The 23,248-nt window shown below is 38.5% G+C and overlaps 1 protein-coding gene across 2 annotated transcripts in view; it reads left to right on the plus strand.

Annotated features, from left to right (window-relative positions):
* The window catches only part of FNIP1 (folliculin interacting protein 1), a 116,454-nt gene extending 105,826 nt beyond the window's left edge, over nt 1-10,628 (plus strand). For both annotated transcript variants that reach the window (XM_081319669.1, XM_081319670.1), the window contains 3 exons: nt 1,906-2,103; nt 4,147-4,262; nt 5,172-10,628. In XM_081319669.1, coding sequence (XP_081175795.1) covers nt 1,906-2,103; nt 4,147-4,262; nt 5,172-5,250 — 393 coding nt within the window. In that variant the 3' untranslated portion in view covers nt 5,251-10,628. The remainder of the gene's footprint in view (nt 1-1,905; nt 2,104-4,146; nt 4,263-5,171) is intronic.
* The last annotated feature ends 12,620 nt before the right edge of the window (nt 10,629-23,248 follow it).

Consider the following 23,248-nt stretch of genomic DNA (forward strand, 5'->3'; position numbering starts at 1 on the left):
CTTATCGGCACTAAAAAGTGTAACAGGGTGTTGCTGTTACTAATGTAGACAAGTAATGAACTATGAACAAGAACATATACATTAAATATGACCTTAAAATTAACTCTACATGTGCCTTGGCTTTGTAAGGTTAGCAGCTGGTTGTATTTTTGTCCAACAACTTCCTGTGCAGTGGTGGCCTAAAGATTAAAATTAACCAGGAAGTATAAGTCATCATTTTCTCCTCTGGCTTGTGATTTGAAATGGATGTTTTCTATTTATTTTCCAAAAAAAAAAGAATACTTTTTTTTCTCAGACTACAGGTAGTCCTCGGCTCATGACCACAATTGAGCCCAAAATTTCTGTTGTTAAGTGAGACAGTTGTTAAGTGAATTTTGCCCCATTTTACAACCTATCTTGCACAGTTGTTAAGGGAATCACTACAGTTGTTAAGTTAGCGAACCAGTTGTTAAGTGAATCTGGCTTCGCCATTGACTTTGCTTGTCAGAAGGTCAGAAAAGGGGATCACATGACCCCCAGGACTCTGCAGCCGTCATAAATATGAGTAAATTGCTAAGTGTCTGAATTCTGATCATGTGACCATGGGGATGCTGCAGTGGTTGTAAGTGTGAAAAGTCAAGTCAAGCCAAATCACTTTTTTCAGAGCCGTTGCAACTTTGAACAGTCACTAAACAAACTGTTGTAAGTTGAGGACTACCTTTATAATTTCCAACATCAAAGGGTGATGAGACAATATGCTGTATATAGACCCCATATACATTGACATATATTTCCATACATAACACTGGCTGTGAGAGAGAGCGGATATAATATTGGTGATTTGAGGGCCTCAATCATTTAGGCTTTTCTGGTTCAAACGTAAACAACTTGGGATACATTTGATCTGCTTCAGAACTACTTCAAACTCATTATTTTACAAGTGCTTCTCTTTTGCTCCCTCTGCTGGTGTTTGTGCCTAAGGTAGGCTTGTGGCTACAACTTCACAATTTCTCAATATGAATTGGAAGATGACATCCTTAGGCAACTCCATTTGAAAAATTTAAAAAAGATGGAACCTTTCTAAGGTGCTTTGATTTACGTCAATTTAGTGGATGTAAACTGAATCACTCTTGCACAAAAGTAGAAAGGAAGAGAAAGAGAAACTTAAATAAGTTGCAGAGCTTGCATGTGATCCTCTGCCATATCACCACCTGTTCTTCAAACGTTTAGACTGATTTTTGTAGTTGGTTACGGGATATCCTATGTCAGTGATGGCGAACCTTTTAGAGACCGAGTGCCCAAAAACCGCCCTGCCCCCACCCCGCCCCCACTCCGCTCCACCCACCCACCCCTGCCTTCACCCCGCCCACCCTCAGGGTCATCCATGGCCCACTGCAGATCGCCCAGGCGGCCCTGCAGCGCCATGGTGGCCACGCCCTCCGCCTGTGCCCTGCAGCATCATCTGCTGCCCAGCTGCCATGTGCTTGGCTGCGCTGCTCCGCGTGGGCCGCACCCGGGAGTAACTCTCCGGTGGGGGCTGCTGGTGAGGAGGGGGCTGTGGGGGGGAGGCAGGGCTGGGGCAACGGCATGCATGCCCAAAGAGAGGGCTCCGAGTGCCGCCTCTGGCACTCGTGCCATATGTTCGCCACCAATGTCCTATGTCTTGACTACAGTGAATACACTAAGAGTTTGTTTGTTTGATTAGATTATATATTGCCTTTCTTGGCATTGCAGCTTCCCCCAAAACGCTGCATCTCTATTGTTACTGTTACATTGTTTGACCTCTGATGCTAAATTATTTTGAGATTTTCATTCTCAAATCAAGTTTACTGACAAAAAGTTCTGTTACACCATTGGTGGATGGCTATAATATCTTTAATACCAAAGTCACATTTGTTAAATGGCATGTATCTCTTTGCCTTGTAGCATCCTGTTCTGGACGAACCAATTGCAGAAGCTGTCTGCATTATCGCAGATACTGATAAATGGACAGTGCAAGTGGCCAGTAGCCAGAGACGAATCATTGACAACAAACTTGGGAAAGATGTGCTAGTCTCTAACCTTGTCTCTAACCTGCTTCATTCCACTCTTCAACTTTATAAGCATAATTTATCTCCAAATTTCGTAAGTACTTGGGCAGTTGAACTTTGAATGGAATCCTGCAGTTTCTGACACTGTGCTACATTACTGTATTTGCCCTCTCCCAGAAAAAGCAAAATGTTTTTAGTTCCTTTGACTTCAGCTGAATTTATTTTTTATGTGAACTCTACTTATTCATGCAAACTTTGAAACTTCCCGGCAAACTTAGCAATTCTTCAACTTCTGTTTGTTTCCCAAGACTGATATTTCCAAACAGAACAGCAGAAGTGGATGGCGATTATAGTCTAAAAATGTGATTCCCAGTACATCCAGAGCTCCCACTTTCAATTTTTGTTTCTTATGTTGAATAAACAGGAAATTGCAGACTGCAGATTATTTAGCTTTCATATTTGAATTTATAACCCCAATGACTGAAAGCATGTTACAAAATCCACCATAGGACACAACTAGTCACTTTACTTTACTTTATTTTATTTTATTTATTAAAGAGTTTTACGAAAACAAGATTTTACAATATATCCCCAAATCCCCCCCCACCCCAAACCCGCCCACTTCCCCCCCCACTTCCCAGAACTAAATACAGGATTATAGTTATAATAATCATATTCTAAATAAAAATTATACATAATATACAATTAACCAAATTCATAATGTGCTTTAACTCCCCTTTAACAACAACTAGTCACTTTAGAACAGACATGTCAAACTCTCGATGTCATGTGACGTCGCACAATGTATTGCAGCTTTTTCTCCATTGCTGTCAATGGGGTGGGCGCGGTTTCCTGATGACACTTCCGGCCCACGGGCTGGCAGTTTGACACCTCTGCTTTAGAACAATTCAATATTTATTCATTGCTTGTCTCTTTTCCATTATTTCTTCCTCTGCCTTTCACATACACTCCCACTTTTCCTACAACATTCTAGATTTTGAAAATTTAAAGAGTATGAATGGCATGCATCCAATCAGAGACTATTTTGAAAACTGATGAAAATGAAAAAAATCAGTTAAAATTATCTTCATGAAACTAAATCAGAGGGAATAATTCCTCACTGCATTTTTTTTTTTGCTTTATTTCAGAAATACTTGTGGATAGGGAGCAGGATGATTTTATAGCGGGAAAGCTTTCCATTGAGCATCTTCCTCCTAGTTTGAGATTATCACTAGTTTTATACATACATACATACATACATACATACATACGTACGTGTGTGTGTGTGTGTGTGTGTGTGTGTGTGAAGTATTTGTCAAGACTTTTGAATACCTTGCTGGTTAAATCTTCTTTCCTGTTTCAGCCTAACCCAAGGCTATCTGCAGGCTATAGTCACAACTTATGACAGTTCATTATTTGTGTAAATTATTCAAATTGCTAATAAAGAATTAGGGAATATGCCTCGGATTTCTTTCTTTGATGTTCACCATGCATCAAATGAACCACGGTTCGTTGCCCTCTGATAGGGGAGTAATAATCCTCCCCCGACACTGTACCCTGTCCTTCCTCACTCAGTAAGCTTACTTAATGAAAGTTGTACAAGAATCTTGTTTGGTAAACTTAACTTTGGTTAAATTAACTATCAAACTTAGACAATTATTAAGAGTTAATGCTATTAAAAGGGACGCGGTGGCTCAGTGGGTTAGGATGCTGAGCTTGTCGATCAGAAGGTCAGCAGTTTTGCGGGTCGAATCCCGAGTGCCACGTAACAGAGTGAACACCTGTTACTTGTCCCAGCTTCTGCCAACCTAGCAGTTTGAAAGCACATAAAATGCAAGTAGAAAAATAGGGACCACTACAGTGGGAAGGTAACAGCGTTCCGTGTGCCTTTGGCGTCTAGTCATGCCGGCCACATGACCACGGAGACATCCTCGGACAAGAGCTGGCTCTTCGGCTTTGAAACGGAGATGAGCACCGGCCCGTAGAATTGGAAACGACTAGCACGCATGTGTGGGGGAACCTTTACCTTTACTTTACCTAATGCTATTAATGTCTAATATCTTTACCAATTATAATGACTACAACATGTAAGCAGATTCAGTGTGTATGTGTCTAAAATAAATACATTTGTCCCTAGTGTATCATGCACCTAGAAGATCGGTTGCAGGAGCTGTATTTTAAGAGCAAAATGTTGTCGGAATATCTCAAAGGCCAAATGCGGGTTCATGTGAAGGAGCTGGGAGTAGTACTGGGGTATGCTTTTTATCCAATTCTTGGTCCTGTTTACTTGTTTATTTTGAATACACAACTTGTAGGGCTATTTGCAACAAATGTTTCATAGTCAGGAACAGCATTACTGACTGACTTGACCTGCAATCTGGATCTCATTTGCTTTCACACTGAACTTTTTACTAGGAAAGCATCTGTACTGAGTTGCAGAGTTTAAATTATAACCTACTTGGAGAAGGAAAGATAGGTTTCAGGATTATCAGCTGCTTGACTATTAACTACTATAAGAAACAAAGATAACTTTAGACAAAAAAGATCTATCTAAAGGCAGCAATTAGAGCCGACTCTTGGTAAATTAAAGGGTAATTTTTGGAAGGACAAACGTTTGTATGTACGGTATATCTCAATATGTTGTTCTTACGTAGTATAAGAATCTACTATAAGACCAGTCCTTAAAGCTATATTGTAGGCAGCATATAAAATCAGGCCAATACAAAGGATATATTTTCTTTTCTTTGGTTCCTATTTATTCATCTCTAATTTTAAGAAAGCACTCCAAATTTAAACCCAGTGATCAAAAATTGTGTGCTTGAGAATATTCTGAATTGCATCCATCCACTTTTGATTTCCAAGATAGCTGAAACAATTAAATCTTTAGCAAAGCAAATCTGTTGTCAGACTGGTCCTGGGGGAATTGCTTCTTGTGACCATCAGTCCCATTGTATGTATTTATGAAATAAGTGTTTGCATTCTTCAATTACAGAAATATTCAGAGGTTGCTGTAATATATTTAAAGTACATTGACAGTTCATATACACAAGCTGTTTATGTTTTAATAAGCTAACTATAAGTTCTTTTACATGAGAAAATTATAATGAGCTTCAGAACTTTTCAAGCCACAATGGTTGTTGATGATATTTCTTTGTCTTATAGGATTGAATCCAGTGATCTCCCTTTATTGGCAGCTGTAGCAAGCACCCACTCTCCATATGTTGCCCAGATTCTTCTCTAAAACACCAAAAGGGCAAAAACAATAATTTTATTTTTATAAAACGGAAGACAAGGAAACAGACGTGAACTTCCATTTTCCAGACTCCTTGCTTGCAGGCAAGTGAATTGAACAACCTGCCAGCTTGATAATGTGCCTCTGCAAGTGAACACACAAATGTACAAACATCTTCCCTTTCTTTCCTTGCCTATTCATTTAAAAATCAACCAACCAACCAATAGAACAGAGATTCAGATTACTAAAGAAGACACTAGATTTTGGAGTACTGTACATGGTTTGGACAAGGATTGCCAAAATGATTGTAACTGCAGACTGTTGAATTACAGAATCACCAGAATGAAGAACTCCTTTGTGGCCTGCAAAGTGCTGTTGATGCTTGTACAAGGGATTGGAACCAGCTAATGTTTGAAGCCAATTAATAGTATATTTACAATGCATAATGATGAAGCTCTTTTTATAACCAATTCAACTTCATTAGAACTACAATAAAATGTTTATTTGTTAAAGGCAGGTAGGATTGCAACCAATTCAACTGTGTTAGAAGTGTAGAAATTAATTTGTTAATGGCAAGTAGGAGTTGGGAAGGTAGTGTGCAATTAATTTCCATAGGAGAAGGCCTGGGTGTAATATTTGTATGAATGCTTGATATTGATTGAGAATGAATGAATATGAATATATATATGAGTGCAAAATTGACATGTTTGTTGATGTTCTGATGTTGATACTACTGTTTAAAGACTTCAGAAAACAAATACTTGTTTTTTATATAAAAAAGGAAGAAGCTGAACAAATGTTCTATAATATTTTATTAGTTTTTTAACAAGAATTTCTTCCCCTTGATCATGCTTCATTTGGGATGCTGTAAAGAAAAACTAGTTGCTCTTAAAGCTATTTTTTTTAAAAAAAGAGGATGTTGTAAGAGCTTTATTACATATTGGTGTTCCATTAATTTCAGTGTATTTTTCTGAGAATTTATACCTTATACCTAAATAATTTCTATAATACAGAGTTAGAATGTTGGAAAATAATTCTTTAGCTATCCAGACAAATTTTAAGCTTTAAAACTCAATTTGTTTGCATTGTATTAATTATTAGGGTATTCAGACGAGACCACTTTTCTAACCTGTTTATTAAGAACTGGTTTATAATTTAATCCTATGCGTGTTTGCTTCAAAGTAGGTCCCAGGGAGTTTAATGGGATTTACAAGTTCTATCCAATTGTGGCCTCTGGCAACCACTCTGTGCCCACTTACACTCTTTGGGAGAAGATCTGGAAATATGGAGTGGATTTATGGAAAAGAAAAAGCAATTGTGCCATCCCCTTTCATCCTATGCTATCATTTTTGTCATGATTAAGTAATAAAGAATTCTGGTATGGGACCTGTAAGTTATAAACATATATATTGTAAATCAATCTGAAGAGCCCTCTAGATGTCTTGCAGCTATAATTCCAAGAATTCTCAACCAACATTTGATTTTTGGGAGTTGTAGTTCAAAAAGTAGTGGTTTTTAATTTGAGGATGATGATATTATTTTGAATCATTTTTACTACCTCAAGTTAAATAAGGGGAAATGGCATTAAAAACATTTAATACTTTCCCCTGTATCTAGTCAAGCATCAACAACATAGTGAATTGCTTTATTCTGTGATATTTTGATTCAGCTGAAATCAAAACACATTTTTTCCTAATTCATACACTCATGAAGCCTTTCAGTTGTTGAGTTTTTTTTCTTTTTAGTCTGTTTTTGGAGATTGCTAGAGTTGTTTCTCCTTGCCTTTGCTGGAAAGCATACCACAAAATATATCTACATTGCCCTTGTCCATAGTAAACAGTTCTTCTGGTCCTATTTTGATAACACTGTTGCTATATACTATGACTGTATTAGGTCAGTGACATCAATAATAATAGGAGGAAAATGTAGGTTCATCTGAGAACTTTAAAACCGTTCCAACTGGAGAAGGTATAGGGCAGCTTTACAAATAATCATTTACTGTATTTTATTGCACAGTGGCCTGTGTTGCCTATTAAAATTTTAAAAAATAATTGGACAGAGCCTACAACTAACTTTGGTAGTAAAGTTTAAGGATGCCTGCTTCCCCACTTCTTACTACTTGATTACCTCTCCAGCATTTGTTGTTGTTTTTTTTAAAATTGGACAAGATCACTACCTGACACAGCAGCAAGACTTCTCCATTTTACTTTTCCCCCCCATTTTCAATTATTTTTTAAACTCTGTTATATTTGGATGCTTGCCACAATAGACAGGATTGGGGCTAATATTACAGAAACAACTCTTTGTTAAAATGAATAACAATTTAGTTTTTATTATTTTAATAGATTTTATTATAAAGCAAGTCACAATAATATGTGCAGACTATTCTGCTATGCTACAAATGCTTGACAGTCAAGGAACAGTTCTAGTAGCTTACTGAAGAAGTGAATAGAAATCCATATAAAACAATATTCAGTTTCCATTGGAGCACACAAATAAATGTGGCCTTCCCTTTCACCTACCTGTTACATTTACACATCCCTAAACTTTCCAAACATTTAAAAATTCTAGCAAGAGGTTTTTTTTAGTATAAAAATTCATCCCTACACCTGCACATTAGCTAACAGTGTAATCATAATTTGGCATTCAGTCTGCTGGGCCTTTGCAGTGGTAGATGCAAGTGGGTGGGTTTAGCATTTAAAATGTTGGGCCATTGTTTTACTTCAGAACAAATTGAAAGATAGGAAGTTTTGCAAATCAGGCTGTCTCTCCAGTAAGCATAATGTGAACACTGAGAGTTCAGGTTGATTTTAATACAGATGTCACTCACAAATGGCTTGTCGTTGTTGTTAGTTGAGAAGTCGTGTCTGACCCATCGCGACCCCATGGACAACGTTCCTCCTACCATCTTCTGGAGTCCATTTAGGCTCACCCCTACTGCTTCAGTGACTCCATCCAGCCACCTCATTCTCTGTCATCCCCTTCTTCTCTTGCCCTCAACCTTTCCCAGCATTAGGCTCTTCTCCAGTGAGTCCTTCCTTCTCATTAGGTGGCCAAAGTATTTGAGTTTCAACTTCAGGATCTGGCCTTCTAAAGAGCAGTCAGGGTTGATCTCCTCTAGGACTGACCGGTTTGATCGCCTTGCAGTCCAAGGGCACAAATGGCTGCACTAACACAATTAAGTGGACATAGATTTGCCTATTGTAGTTAAAATTAATTAGGCTTGGACTGGTCATTAAAGTAGCCCCAGTGAACAGCAAACACGGGCTCAACTGTTTCTCATATATTTTTTCAAAGAATTTTAAAAGAAATTGGTTAGGTATGGTTAGGTTTTTAGGCGATTCTCATCAAGTGGCTAGAGTTGATGTTATAATTTTGTTACAATTAAATTTTTTAACAATGGGATCTAAAGCCTGCCTAAAAACAGAAGCTACAACTATGAAAGGGAAAAGGGCTTTTCAATAGTCAAGGATACCTGATTGATATTTTCTACGGTTCTTCCCCAGTTGAGAAATAATTTGCATTCCAGTTGGAACATAAATCTGTCTCCCACCGGCTCACCTCCAATATATCTTGCAGACAATCACCTTGAACATGTTTAGTAAAGAAACTGCAGGTCTCAAGGATTTCCACATTGAAAAAAGTGATGAATGTGTTGGGCGTGCTGATAAAAGTCTGCATTACTGAAAGGCATAATTTTAACAAATGTTAAGTCCCACAGGGGTTTCCACACTGCAGCTTCATGCCAGATTCTGTGATTACAGTTTTTTCCAAAAGGATAGAACAGTTTATACCGTAAGCTTTTGTTATCTCCAGTCAATTTTCTTTTCTCCATTATTCCAAAGTAAAGGTCGTAAATACTCAAAAATGGTAGAAGACAAGCAATCATTTGCATATATATAAGTGGTCCTGTGTGATTCACATGTAAAGCTAGGATAGTCTGCTCTTGCCACATGTAGATTGGCCTTTAACAATTTGTCTTCTAATTTCTAAATTAAAACTAGAAACAATGTCCCATCTTAGTTTTCCTCCTGAGGTATCAAGAAATTAAGCTGTTGATTGCAACTTTATTGCCTGGCCTTACAACTCTCCTGTTCCTCTTAGGGTTTCTGTTCTTAGCTGCAGAAGTGTTCTGTACAGTACATGTGGATTTAAAATATCCTGCTACGGTATTTTCATGTTGTGAAATACAGGAAATCTTGTTGGAGCAAAGAATTTGCTTATTTGTTCCCTCTCTGTTTCTGTATTGTGTGACAACTGCATATGTAGTTATCGTGTTATGTTTCTTGATGTTGGCTATTGGTGATTTGGAGGCATCCATTGAAGCTGCTTCCTGGGTGAACTCTAAGCAGGGCCTCTAAATGGGAAGTTTTTCCACTGCAGTAGTGAACTATATACTCACCGGCAATTTTAAAGAATTGTATTGCCAATGCTTCTCAACCTTGGCAGCTTGAAGACGTGGACTTTAACTCCCAGAATTCACCTGCCATTTTGGAAGTTGAATTCCACACTTTTTCAAGCTACTATGGTTGAAACACTGGATTAACAAGAAACCTTGGTAATTTCCTCAAGTAATTTCCTCTGTGTTACCATTGGTGAATTTCTCCAAAATCCTTAGATAATTTCAAGCATTTGGTTGAATTGGTTTATTTTTATGATTTTGTTACTCATTTGAATTATATAACGGGAATAGTTACTGTGCAAAAAGTATGGCATGATAGCATGCTTTCTTGTGACTGATAACTTGTATATGGTACATGAAATATCAAGGTACTGCATAGATATATCTGGATTTTAATTCTTTTTCTAAGGGAAGTATAACAGCACTGTAGCATTGACCTCATATCATGCTGTTCAGAACAATGTACATACAAGACTAATCTTGATTTTTGCAATATTTCTAATGCCCATTGATATGTCTTAATTTTAAGGCTGAAAATATTTAAGTATATTGCACATAAATGCTAACAAATTTATTTCCACTGATAACTTGCAAATGCAAGGTTGTTAAAAACAAAGGGAAAGGGGAATCTGAAACATGATTTTTCAATGTAGCCTTTTAAAAATCTGAGTTATAACAGATATTTTTAAAATGGTTTTAACTGTCTTGTTTTCAGTCTTCTCTAAATTATGTAAATGGTGGTATGTGTTATATGCTGGATAAAATGTACATAATTGTTATCTTTTGTGTTTTCTGTAATATATACATATACATATGTGTGTGTGTAAACATATATATGTGTATATATGTGTGTGTGTGTATATATATATATACACACACACATACATACACAAATGTACATACATATCTGAAGATGTGCACTTGTATTATAATAACTTCCCAGTTTTAGGGGAACTTTGTGCAATAAATACAAGATTGTCTTTAACTACTAGTTGTTAACATTGTCTTATTTTATTCAGGGTGGCAGATTGTTGGTGAAAAAAAAATATAATCTAGAATTATTTCAGTTATATCAAAAGCCCATCCCTCTTGTACCTTCATCAATATCACATACACATAGAGAAGGGGAGGACTTTGACTGTTATGGCTGTTTTGACCTTCATTCTGCGATAGTGCTGCAAGTAAAGGTACAGAGCTATTTATGAACAAAGGGAGAAAATGCATATCAGGAATATGAATTGGTATTATCTATTTTTTTAGAACATTTCAATTGCCCACTTTAGATTTTGGAGAGACAAGACTAATTGTGATCTTCGCCATTTCTAAGCACTGCTGCTACACAGGTTATAGAAAGTAAACACAGGGTCAGTCGTAAAGGATTCAAATGTTTATACACTAACGCACAGAGTATGAGCAATAAACCGGGTGAATTAGAAATTCAGGTAAATGAGGACGGATATGATATTGTTGCCATTACAGAAACCTGGTGGGATGAAACCCATAAATGGAATACACAGCTAGAGGGCTTTAAATTATTTAAAAGAAACAGCAAATTAAAGAGGAGGTGGAGCTTCTCTCTATATAAGAAATAATTACATCTCTACAGAAATAGAGCACAACAATGATGAAAACTGTCTTGAATGCATTTGGGTCAATATAAAAGGGGGGGTATGATATTGCCATACCATGTTTTCCCAAAAGTAAGGCCTACCCCAAAAATAAGCCCTAGCTTGATTTTGGGGATGGGCCTAATATAACCCCCCAAAATAAGCCCTAGTTTTAGAGCAAGGCACACTTAAAAATCAAGCTAGGGTGGGGGTGGGGGGATAGATCTGCCTCATGTACCCCGCACCACTTACCTGACAGCCAGGCTTCTCCTTACCAGCCCACTTCTTCTGAGGCGTGCTTTGCAGCCAGGCTTACATTTTTCAGTCTCAGGCCTTTCCAGAAGGCATCTGCAGCCAAGGACCGATCTATGGATTGAATCCATAGTCGGTACTCAGCTGCATAGGCCTTCTGGAAAGGCCTGACTACAAAATGCAGGCCAGAATGTCTTGCAGAATGAAGCTGTTCCTTTGGGAAGCATGGTAGGTGTATACTATAGGCCACCCAACCAAACAGAGGAAATGGATGAGCTTTTTGCTAGTCATTTAGCTAAGGTATATAGGAAGCACATCACAATAGCAATGGGGGACTTTAATTACCCTGACATCAACTGGGAGACAAACTGCACCAAGTGGAAGATCAAACAGATTCCTGACAAACCTAGCGGAGAACTTTGTCTCCCAATAAGAAGGGAACTAGGGGATCAGCCATATTGGACTTAATTCTCACTAACAGAGATGAAATGATAGAAGGTGTTGAAGCCACAGGAACCTTGGGTGGGGAGGGAGTGATCATGCAATACTGGAATTCAATATTATGCAAGCACAAGCAATACAACATAGTCAAGCTAGAGTCTTTAAGAGAGCTAATTTCAATAAACTTAGAGAGAGCTTGGGAAGGATTCCATGGATGAGAATCCTTAAGGAGAAAGCAACTCAAGAAGCTTGGGAAATTTTGAAAGGTGTTTATAAAAGCCCAGCCTAGCACAATATTAATGAAGAAGAAAAATAACAGCTCTCAAAAGAAACCAGCATGGCTGCATAAAGAACTCTCTGATAAATCGAAAGATAAAAAGGACTATAAAAAGTGGAAAGAGGGGCACATAACTAAGGCAGAATATCAGCAAATAGCCCGAGCCTGCAAAGATGAAGTCAGGAAAGCTAAGGCTGAAAATGAACTAAGGATTGCGACCAAAGTCAAAAATAACAAAAAAAGCTTCTTTCAATATGTAAAAAACAAGAAAAAAGTGAAGGAAATGGTTGGTCCATTAGTGGGAGAAAGTGGCAAGAAAGTGACAAGCAACAGGGAGAAAGCTGAACTACTTTTGTTTTTTCCATCTGTATTTATACATAGGGGGGGAAAACAGTCCAACCTATCAAGAACAGTACCATAAAAAACAGATTAGATAGGCAAGAAAATGGTAAGTGAGCACCTGTCCAGCCTAAATGAGTTCAAATCACCAGGACTAGATGAATTACACCCTAAGGTTCTGAAGGAACTGGCAGATGTGATCTGAGAACCACTGAACTATATTTTTCAAAGATCCTGAAGCACTGGGGAACTGCCAGAGGACTGGAAAAGAGCTGATGTAGTTCCCATCTTCAAAAAAGGGGAAAAAATAGATCCAGGAAACTACAGACCTATCAGCCTGACCTCAATACCTGGGAAGATTCTGGAAAAGATATTCAAGGAAAGAATCAGCGAGCACCTAGAGGCAAAGTCATCACCAAAAGCCAATATGGGTTTGTCAAAAACAGATGATGCCAGACAAATCTTATTGCATTCTTTGACCAAGTGATAAAATTAGTGGACCAGAGGAATGCTGTGGATATAATTTACTTGGACTTCAGTAAGGCATTAGATAAAGTAGACCATAACCTACTACTTGATAAGATAGAAAAATGTGGGTTAGACAGCATCACCACCAGATGGATTTGTAGCTGGCTGACTGGCTGTATACAGCATGGAACCGCATTTACATGGAGGGAAGTGTGTAGTGGGGTGCCCCAGGGCTCTGTTCTGGGCCTAGTGCTTTTCAACATCTTCATCAATGATTTGGATGAGGGTCACCCATATGACATGAAGGACTTGGTTGCTGCTTTCAATTGTGTGAAACAGTGTTCATTGATTTGAAAAACAGACCCTCCACCTGTGGGAAAATGTGAGGAGGGGGGGAAGAATGAGGGGAAAGGAGGGAAAACACTACTACTACTATAATTTAAATAGTAGATTCTGGCCATTCAAAAAAATTTCCATACTTTCTCCCAGTACAATTATGCTTACTTTACTTCCTTATAAAAAAGGGGTGAAACTTAGTGAGGGTAACTGTCCTAAACGTTATTGACACTGAAGTAATGGAGCACATACAACACACACCTTGGTTGGAATGTCATTTTAGAAAATGAATCTCCCAGAATGAATATGACAATTGAAGTACTAATGTATCAAAATGAAAACTGAATTTATAGAGAGGAGTCTCCATGTAACTAGCATAATGTCTTCTTGAAGACTGTCTTAGAATACTTTTCAAATAATGTCTTACTATCTCAAGGGACGCGGTGGCTCAGTGGGTTAGGACGCTGAGCTTGTCAATCAGATGGTCAGCAGTTTGGCGGGTCGAATCCCGAGTGCCGCGTAACAGAGTGAGCACCTGTTACTCGTCCCAGCTTCTGCCAACCTAGCAGTTCGAAAGCACGTAAAAATGCAAGTAGAAAAATAGGGACCACTACGGTGGGAAGGTAACAGCGTTCCGTGTGCCTTTGGCGTCTAGTCATGCCGGCCACATGACCACAAAGACGTCCTCGGACAAGCGCTGGCTCTTCGGCTTTGAAACGGAGATGAGCACCGGCCCCTAGAGTTGGAAAAGACTAGCACACATGTGTGGGAGAACCTTTACCTTTACCTTATTATCTCAAGTTTATCTTAAATATTTTTATCTTAAATCTGACAGAAAAAGATCATATGCTGTACCCAGTATGTACGTATCTTCCAAGAAAGTCAACAGGATTGTTTAAAATAAGAATTTAATATACTTCAGGTCTCTTTCTTGGAAGCACTAGAATTATTTCAAAATCATTTGTTTACTTGTATTAAGCAATTAAATATAAACAACGATAGTTGATTCCATTAGATTATTCTGAACAACAGCTATATTCATGAATGGTATGCTACTCTTACTGTGATTCTGGTAAGAGAATAATAAGGAATTCTTATAAATACTGTATAAATCTATACTGCCCAGTGACACTATACTGGCATGGAATCCTCACTAAGACTGAATTGTATGATATCCATACTTCAGGGAGGTAATATTTGTCAAGCTTCTTACTTGGACCAAATTACTTATAAGAATTTTAGAGCAAAGAGACTCTTGTTCATACTTGGAATTTTTCAGTATGATGAAAGCATACATGAGACACTTCAGCAAAATTGACACAATAGAAACCAAGTTGCAAAATCAAATGAAATGACCCATGAACAATAGCTATAAGGTTGTAATTTCTTACAGTGTGATTCAGAGTTGACACATTTTTGAAGCCTCTCAAATCCCCAGAAACATCAAGAATGTAACATCCCACCTGCATCAGATCAAATGCCATTCCCTACTTAATATATTCCACATGTTTTGAGGCAATTATTCTTAAAATTCCCAGACAACACAGTCCATCTGGTCCAGCATCCTTGATTATAAAAGGTCTACAAAATGTCTATCTTTAGCTCACAACATAAGGATAATAGCTTTTTCCCAGTTGTTCCCCAGTAATAATACTCAGAGACATAACCACCATATTGTTTAAATCTGTTAGTCCACTTTAAAACAAGGTTAATAATTGCAGCTTGAACTAAGAAGGTAAAAAAAATCTGTAATGGAATAATCAGTAGCAGAGATTAGTAAACTTCCAGGTTTCATTTCATTATTTCATTTCATTTACTGGAATCAAAACCTTTATTACAGTTATTGACTGGCATACATTTCCTGTAAAGCTGTTCTACATATAGTGGATCTTTTTGAAAGAAGGAAGAAAACGTCTATATTTTTTGCCAGTTTTTTCTTTATTCTTTTAAAAATTGTGTTTCTCTTTCCTGGACCAAACTGAAAACTCTGTCAACAACTCTGTATGGAAAAAGTATATCCTTATATAACACAAAATATGTGTTCTTTGAATAAAAGTCCTGCATCTGCTTATGCTAAATTACTGTATGCTGTTCCCGTCCCTTCATCCTGGCAGCTTCTGAATCTTTAGGCATCTGCCAACTTTTTCATGGGTTTACATTACAGAAGTTTAGAATATAATGTTGTTTGGTGCAATGGTTGTTAAAGGGACTGAGCTAGAACCCAGGAGCAGTCACATCTGAGGCACATAGCCAGTCTGGTGACCTTGGGTCAAGCCCTCTCTTTCTGCCCTAAGCAGTAGGCTTACGGCAGAGAATAAATGTTTGAGAACTGAATGCAACGAAATTTCATTTTAATGTATGCCGATTAGTGTACATTAAAAGTGACAATAAAGTTATTATTCTATTCTAAGAAAACCTCATAGATTTGCATGTTGGAATCAAGACTAACTTGATACAGATATATATATATATACATATATGTTACATACTGACTTGCAAAGTTAACCCCCACTCCAGGAAGCCTTCAGACCCAAGGCCAAACAGGGAATCCCTAACGCGGCAGCCGTTGACAGTTGACAGCTGTCAAAAGGCTGCCGGAAGAAATTGTGCACGCGCACAAGCTGGCAGCAGCCGTCGACAGTGACAGCTGTCAGAAGACTGCGCAAGTGCCAGAAGCCGGCCCAGCCGACAGCCGCCGAGCTGTCAAAATGCTGGCTTCCAAACACGCCTCCCCTCAGCCAGCGGGCTAGTCAGCTGGCGGATTCCCCGACCAAGCCACGTATGCGCATTCGCCCAGGAGCTGTCAAAGCTGCCGGCAGGTCATTGGTTGCCGCCCTCGAGGCGGGAGAATACGTTCCCCTGATTGGTTGTTTATGTTGACAGTTCTCTATAAAAGCGGGGGTTTCTCCGCTTGACAGCTGGTCTGAGCTGAAGCCAAATAAATGTTTGAAACTCAGCCTGCCGTCTCCCTCTGATCATTCTCCAGACAATTCAATATACATATACACATATATACATACATATATATTTGTTTTTGTAGATTTTCACGGGTACAGGTATGTAGGTCTTGGCGTATTCAGGTCTTTTCCCATGTAAGATTGAGAGTGTCTTGGCAACATTTCGACGAGGTCCCACTCGTCATCTTCAGGCTGGTGTCTTCGGCTTCATGCTTGTGCGAGCAAAGTGTGATCGGAGCTGCTGTCTCTCTATAAATATTGGTGGGGGTGTGTGGGGTGCTGGCTTTGTTGCTGTAAGTGGGGTGGTCGGCTGTGTTGTTACATCTTGATTGGTTGATGGCGTTATTGTTTGCAGATTAGTCGGCTGTTTTCTAACATCCTGTGTGGCTGAGGTGTTGGCTAATGGACTAATGGACACACAGAGTGAGCACCTGTTACTCGTCCCAGCTTCTGCCAACCTAGCAGTTCGAAAGCACGTAAAAATGCAAGTAGAAAAATAGCGACTACTACAGTGGGAAGGTAACAGCGTTTCATGCACCTTTGGCATCTAGTCATGCCAGCCACATGACCACGGAGACGTCCTCGGACAAGCGCTGGCTCTTCGGCTTTGAAACGGAGATGAGCACCGGCCCCTAGAGTTGCAAACGACTAGCACGCATGTGCGGGGGAACCTTTACCTTTACCTTTGTACATATACATATACATATACATATACATATACATATACATATATATATATATATATACACACACACACACACACACATATATATACGTTTTCTGAGGTTTTTGCGGGTGTTTGTATGTAGATCTTTGGTCATTCGGGTTTTTTCCCACACCTTCAATTCTACGTGGGAAAAAACCCGAATGACCAAAGATCTACATATATATACACATATATATACACACACACACACACACACACACACACACACACACACACACACATATATATATATGAAGGCAGAGTCAACCTTGAGGCCCCTACAGGATCGAATTTCAGGCTATGGGCAAAATTAGCCTACAATATTGCATTAAAACCAGTGTGCCATCATGGCTGTTAAATGAGTGTCAGTTGTTGAAACTAAACCATATACCCCCAAAGTATGGAACTAGTTCATCCTTTAATATATTATTAAATCTAGACCATCTGGAGCATCTATTGCTGCATCTTCTCAATTTTGGGACAAGTTGCTATTTCAACAACACAATGAGTAAGCTAGTTTATGACCAAAACTTCTATTATAAATCAAATACTTTAGTGTAAGCTTGTCCTTCCTTTTTCATTTCATTTCCAAAGTTATATTTAATTCTGAAGAAAAGTCAACATTCTTCAAAATTTTGAAGAAAATCCTAATACCTGTAACATTAATATCTGAAACCCCAATCTTGCTTATGAGCAACCATTTTGAGCATAATGTGTCTTGGAAAGTAATACACAAAAGAAAGTTGTTTAAATGGTGGTTTTGAGCAGCATGTTGTGGAAATGGCTTACTAATACACTGTTGCTATTATTATCTAATCTTCTTGTTATTATTGGAGGTGGGTGGGGAGTCTCTGACCTGAGTTGGCTGCTTTATCAAGTTAATTGGCTGCTTTAATGCAGTGAGTCTCCGGCATCTTAGTAAAACCACATCAGCACATCTGCTGCAGAAAATGGGAAATGGCTTGAGTCTGCCCACCTAATCATGTGCACCCATGAACCTGTCTCCTGCACTTTTCTCTTCTGTCAATATGATTTGTAGTTTCATTTCCTATATTAAAAACCACAATTGTTGTTGTTGAGGTGGACCATCTCACTGCCTTTCTCCACATCTGATTCATTACAACTTTCTTACTATTTCCTTTTGATGGGCTTTTTAACCTCTGTTCCAGAATAGTCACTTCCCTTTTTACTGCTTTGGTTACAGGAATACTAAGCGGAAACTACGTGGAACCACTAGAGGTCAGAAGTTGCATCTAAGATTTGTAAATTGTGGTTTCTTTCCTGGTTCGGTTTGGCTTAGGCAATATTGTCTCCAATTGTCTCCAATTGTCCCAGTTCAAAATCAGTTTTGACTGCACGTAGACAGAATGATTGGCAATTCTTGTGGTCTTTTTCTGACTTACAGAAAAGTCAATAAAAGGGGAATTTTAGATAACTGCTGCTATAGGAGTCCATTCCTCGTTTTTTCTCCCTAATGTAAATTCATGTGACTTGAAGTATCATGCTGTTTTCCAGATCCCAGCCCATCTGCTTTTCAAGACTTTGCAATGCAAGTTTAAAGAAATCAGAACATGCACACTATTTTTGCAAGGGCATTCTGACATTCCTAACATTTCTACTGTGGGCGGTATGCTTATTTTGGGCTCCATTGCCTTAGCTTGGCCAAAACCGAAACTTTATTGCTGTTGTCTTGCTCGCCACACATCTGAACCTGCAAGGATCATAAGATAATCATAGTTGATGTTCTTTGATGGTCCCTTCACTACTTTCTCCAATGAAATTGAAACCATATTTGTGCTTTATTTCCTTCCTCCTTCAGTGTTGTCCTGTATTAAATAATGACGTGAGAAGGTGGATGAAAAGAATATACATATGGTATATAGCAATAAATAAAGCCTAAAAAGTTGTTTGTTGAAATGATTTGGTAGTACTGAAGTGTATTCTTCACTTCAGAGAGCCAGTTTGATCTAGTGGTTAAGATACCAGGCTAGAATGCAAGACACCATGAGTTCTAGTCCACCTTAACCATGAAAACTGGCTGGGTGACCTTCAGCCACTCACTCTCAGCCCAGTCCACCTCACAGGGTTGTTGTTGTGGGGAAAATAGGAGGAAGATCTGTTCGATATTTTCTTCGCTTTGAGTTATTTGTAAAAATAATAAAGGTGGGATATAAATAGACAGATAAACAAAAAACAAACAAACAAATATTTCTGCTGTCCCACTAATATAAGCCCTTAAATAATCACATCTTAGTTAAAAGGAAAAAAAACACCTCCCGAATTAATCCCTCAAAACCAGTCCCTTTTTTGTTAAAAACCTACCCTATTCACATCTATGCTGACTGCTTTCTATTTCTGTTGACATGAATGGAGAATGGAGAATATATATTTTAGAGGGGGGGGTGTCCATTTATTTTCCAAAGCACCAGAAGGCAAGACAAGAAACAACGGATAGAAACTGATCAAGGAGAGAAGCAACCTGGAATTAAGGAGAAACTTCCTAACAGTCAGGACAATTAACCAGTGGAACAGCTTGCCTCCAGAGGTTGTGGGTGTTTCATCACTTTACAAACGGCAAGAGGCTGGAATTAAGCCTGCCAAATTTATTAACATAAAACAGCAAAACAAGACACCAACCATGAAACAGGAGCTATGAAACAGGAACTAATCAAGCGGTTGCCTTCAGCAAACCAGCCCTCCCACAGATTCCCCTTTTATACAGTTCAGGGCGTGGCTTCTCTCTGCCTCCTTCCGAGGTGCCCCATTGCCTTCCTCTGTTTACTCCTGATTGACTGCCTCCTGCGTCGGGCGTCCTTGAACAGGGCCAGCTGTGGGTCATCTTCATCCACGCTGTCAGGCTCACACAGCTGGGTCTCCGTCGTGACCAGGTGGGAGGGGCCTGGCTGAGGGCTCTGCGGAGCCTCAAGGCCATCATCAGCAAGCTCTTCAACACCCCCTCCTCCTCCTCTGAGTCGTCCGACCCAACTGCCGAACCCACAGGCTGACCCTGAATCACAACAACCTGAAATGACCTCTGTGTATATAGTGCAGATAAACTATTGCTGATTTTGTCCATCATTTATTATTAAAAATGGAGAAAAAAATAGTATTAATCACTTGTAAATCTATTATTTTGATTTCTACACTGATTGGTTATTGGTGATAATCAGATTACTATGTACATAAAGATTTGTTTTAATGGTCAAATGGTGGACTAGATTTCTGTGTTTTATGCTAAGATTAGCTACTTCAGTGGTTAAGAATCCCATTCCTTTTTTGTCACATTAGTTGGACTGGAGGCTAAAACATATAAAGAACAGTTGCTGGAATTGGGTATGTCTAGTTTAATGAAGAGAAGGACGAGGGGGGACATGATAGCAGTGTTCCAATATCTCAGGGCTGCCACAAAGAAGAGAGAGTCAAGCTGTTATCCAAAACACCTGAAGGCAGGACAAGAAGCAATGGATGGAAACTAATCAAAGAGAGAAGCAGCCTAGAACTAAGGAGAATTTTCCTGACAGTTAGAACAATTAATCAATGTAACAACTTGCCTCCAGAAGTTGTGAATGCTCCAACACTGGAAGTATTTTAAGAAGAGACTGGACAACCATTTGTCTGAAAAGTTAATAGGGTCTCCTGCCTGAGCAGAAGGTTGGACTAGAACAGAGGTCCCCAACCTTTTGATCCCCAGGGATCAGTTCCATGGTTTTTCTGCAGACTGGAGGAGGTGTGGTTTCATGTACTGCCTTCATCCCACAGATGGGACTTTGCTTGTTTGCACGGACTTGTTTCTGGCATGCCGCAGCCTGGTATTGGTCCATGGATCAGGGGTTGGGGACCCCTGGACTAGAAGACCTCCAAGGTCACTTCTAACTCTGTTATTCTATTCTAAATACTGCTTTCTTTGAATAGGCTATAAGCTTTTTCATAGCAATATATATAGTACACTAAGCAATGCCTACCCTTTCCAATTCCATTCATGGAACTGAATTTTCCTCAGCGTACAAAATGCAGTAGATCCTGTGAAATAAACTAGCAGGTATTAAAGCAGTACGGAAACTGCAAAAACATGTACAATGCTTGCTGTTTACAGATGAGAACAAAAGATAAGTAAATGCTCTTTTATTGTGTAGATTAATATGTTATGCAGATGAATTTTTCAGGGAAACATCCAGAGGGAATGTGATAATTACAGCTGTGTGGCCTGTGCTCGTTACTAATGACTGCATTTATTTTATTTCAACGTTCCACTCTTCTCAAATAATGCAAATAATTTAAATGAAGGCCTTGCGCTTTGTCATTTTAAACTGCATTTCTGGGAAAGTAAACAATTCTGCTGAAACTCATCCATCTGCAGTGAACTCCAGGAATATAAATGGAAAATAAATGTGTTAATCACTCCTGAAATTAGAGGTCAGTGAAGGGAAAAACAAAGCTCTGAATAAATTTGATGTTATTTGATAAAGTCTTAAATCCTTATGGGTGAGGAATCTTCTTTTGCAGCACCAAACTTCTTTGCAATGATTGTGTTTTCTCACCATCTCTCTCTTCCATGTGAAATAAAACACTAGCTTGATTACTTGGGCAATGTAGCTGGCTAAAGTATAATTAGGATTATATTTGCATACCATATACAGTAGTGTAATATAACATAGTATAATTCAGTCTCCCAACAGTTGATATCTTCCAGATGTGTAGACTTCAATTTTCAAAATTCTCAGTCAGGCCCACCTCAAGAGTAGCTGAAAGGGGAAAGGTTTTGTCATTCTAAACATATGATATCTCACTAGGATAACTCCCAGATATATAATTATAATAAATAAAATGAGATATACAGATCTGTTTAGAATTTGGGTGTGTATGTGTGTGTGTGTGTGTGCGTGCACACACACATGCGTGCATGTGTGATATATGTCATCTGTTGCTACAATTGTCTTTATTTTATGGGAATTGACCCAGGGATATCTAGATGTTCTGAAATTCTCTATAGAGCAGGGATGTCCAACCTTGGCAACTTTAAGACTTATGAACTTCCATTCCTAGAATTCCCCATATATATATGCTGGCTGATGAATCCTGTGAGTTAAAGTCCATAGGTTTTAAAGTTGCCAAGGTTGGGACACCCCTGCTCTAGATCTATAGTAGAGAATCCTGCCTCTTCCAAAGTACTTCCTTTCTGCACTTTATTTATTCACTCAGACCTGGATGCCACCTCGGTACATAAATTCCAGGCAGTTTGCACTACAGGGCAATACAAAAACAGTTTGGTATAAAAACAATTCATGAAATCTTCAGATAAAAATCAACCCCTTGAGTTCAATGAAAAGAGCCTTGCTTTCTTTTGAAATAAAGCAAGAACTAAAGAAAGCTTTTTTCTCAAATAGTGCTAATAAAAATATCATCTTATTTTGCTTTAGCTACCTGGCCCATCCATCCATCCATCCATCCATCCATCCATCCATCCATCCATCCATCCATCCATCCATTCAGTATGGCTACCCATCTCAACAAGTGACTCTGGGTGGCAAACAAAATTAAAAATATAATAACAATTACAAAAAATAGAAAATTTTTACAAATTGCTTTGTAATCAAAAATAAATCACACAGCATCATCACTAATATAATCAAGAAGTGGACCCCTGCACACACTTGGAGCCCCAGATCTGGGCATAAAGCCAAGTCTTTAAGGTCTATTACTTTCAAGCTGTTTGTAATAATATTTTCTTGAGGAAAACTAGATTGGGTGCAAGGAAGATCTGGGAGAAAGGTGCTATGATCAAACCTCCTTCCAAATCAACTCTTTGATTATATATTTCTCACAGCCTTCATCCACATATTACAAGGTTACACCTAAAGCCCACCAAAAAGTATCTTAATCCTTAAGCCATACTTTGTTATTTGAAGAAGGTCTCCTTGAAAACATGTTGTTGTGTAAGCATGTCTCGTTGTATAAACAATAGCACTTTAGTTACTGGGGAAGCATTCCGAGTGATTTTTTTTCTATAGGAACTCATTTTATTGCAAAAGTCATTAAATATTAGCTACAATTTTATAGTATGTCATTATTGAAACTGACATGTCAGAAGACTGTTTAGTATAAGCTGTTACATGCAAATAATTGCTGTTATTATATTTGCTGTTTTCCAAGTTACTATAAAATGCTAAGCCAATGCCAAGTGCATCACATTATAACTAAGACACAGAGATCAACTGTATTTGA

The sequence above is a fragment of the Vipera berus genome (assembly GCF_964194415.1).
Source record: "Vipera berus genome assembly, chromosome: 2".
Lineage (NCBI taxonomy): Eukaryota > Metazoa > Chordata > Lepidosauria > Squamata > Viperidae > Vipera > Vipera berus.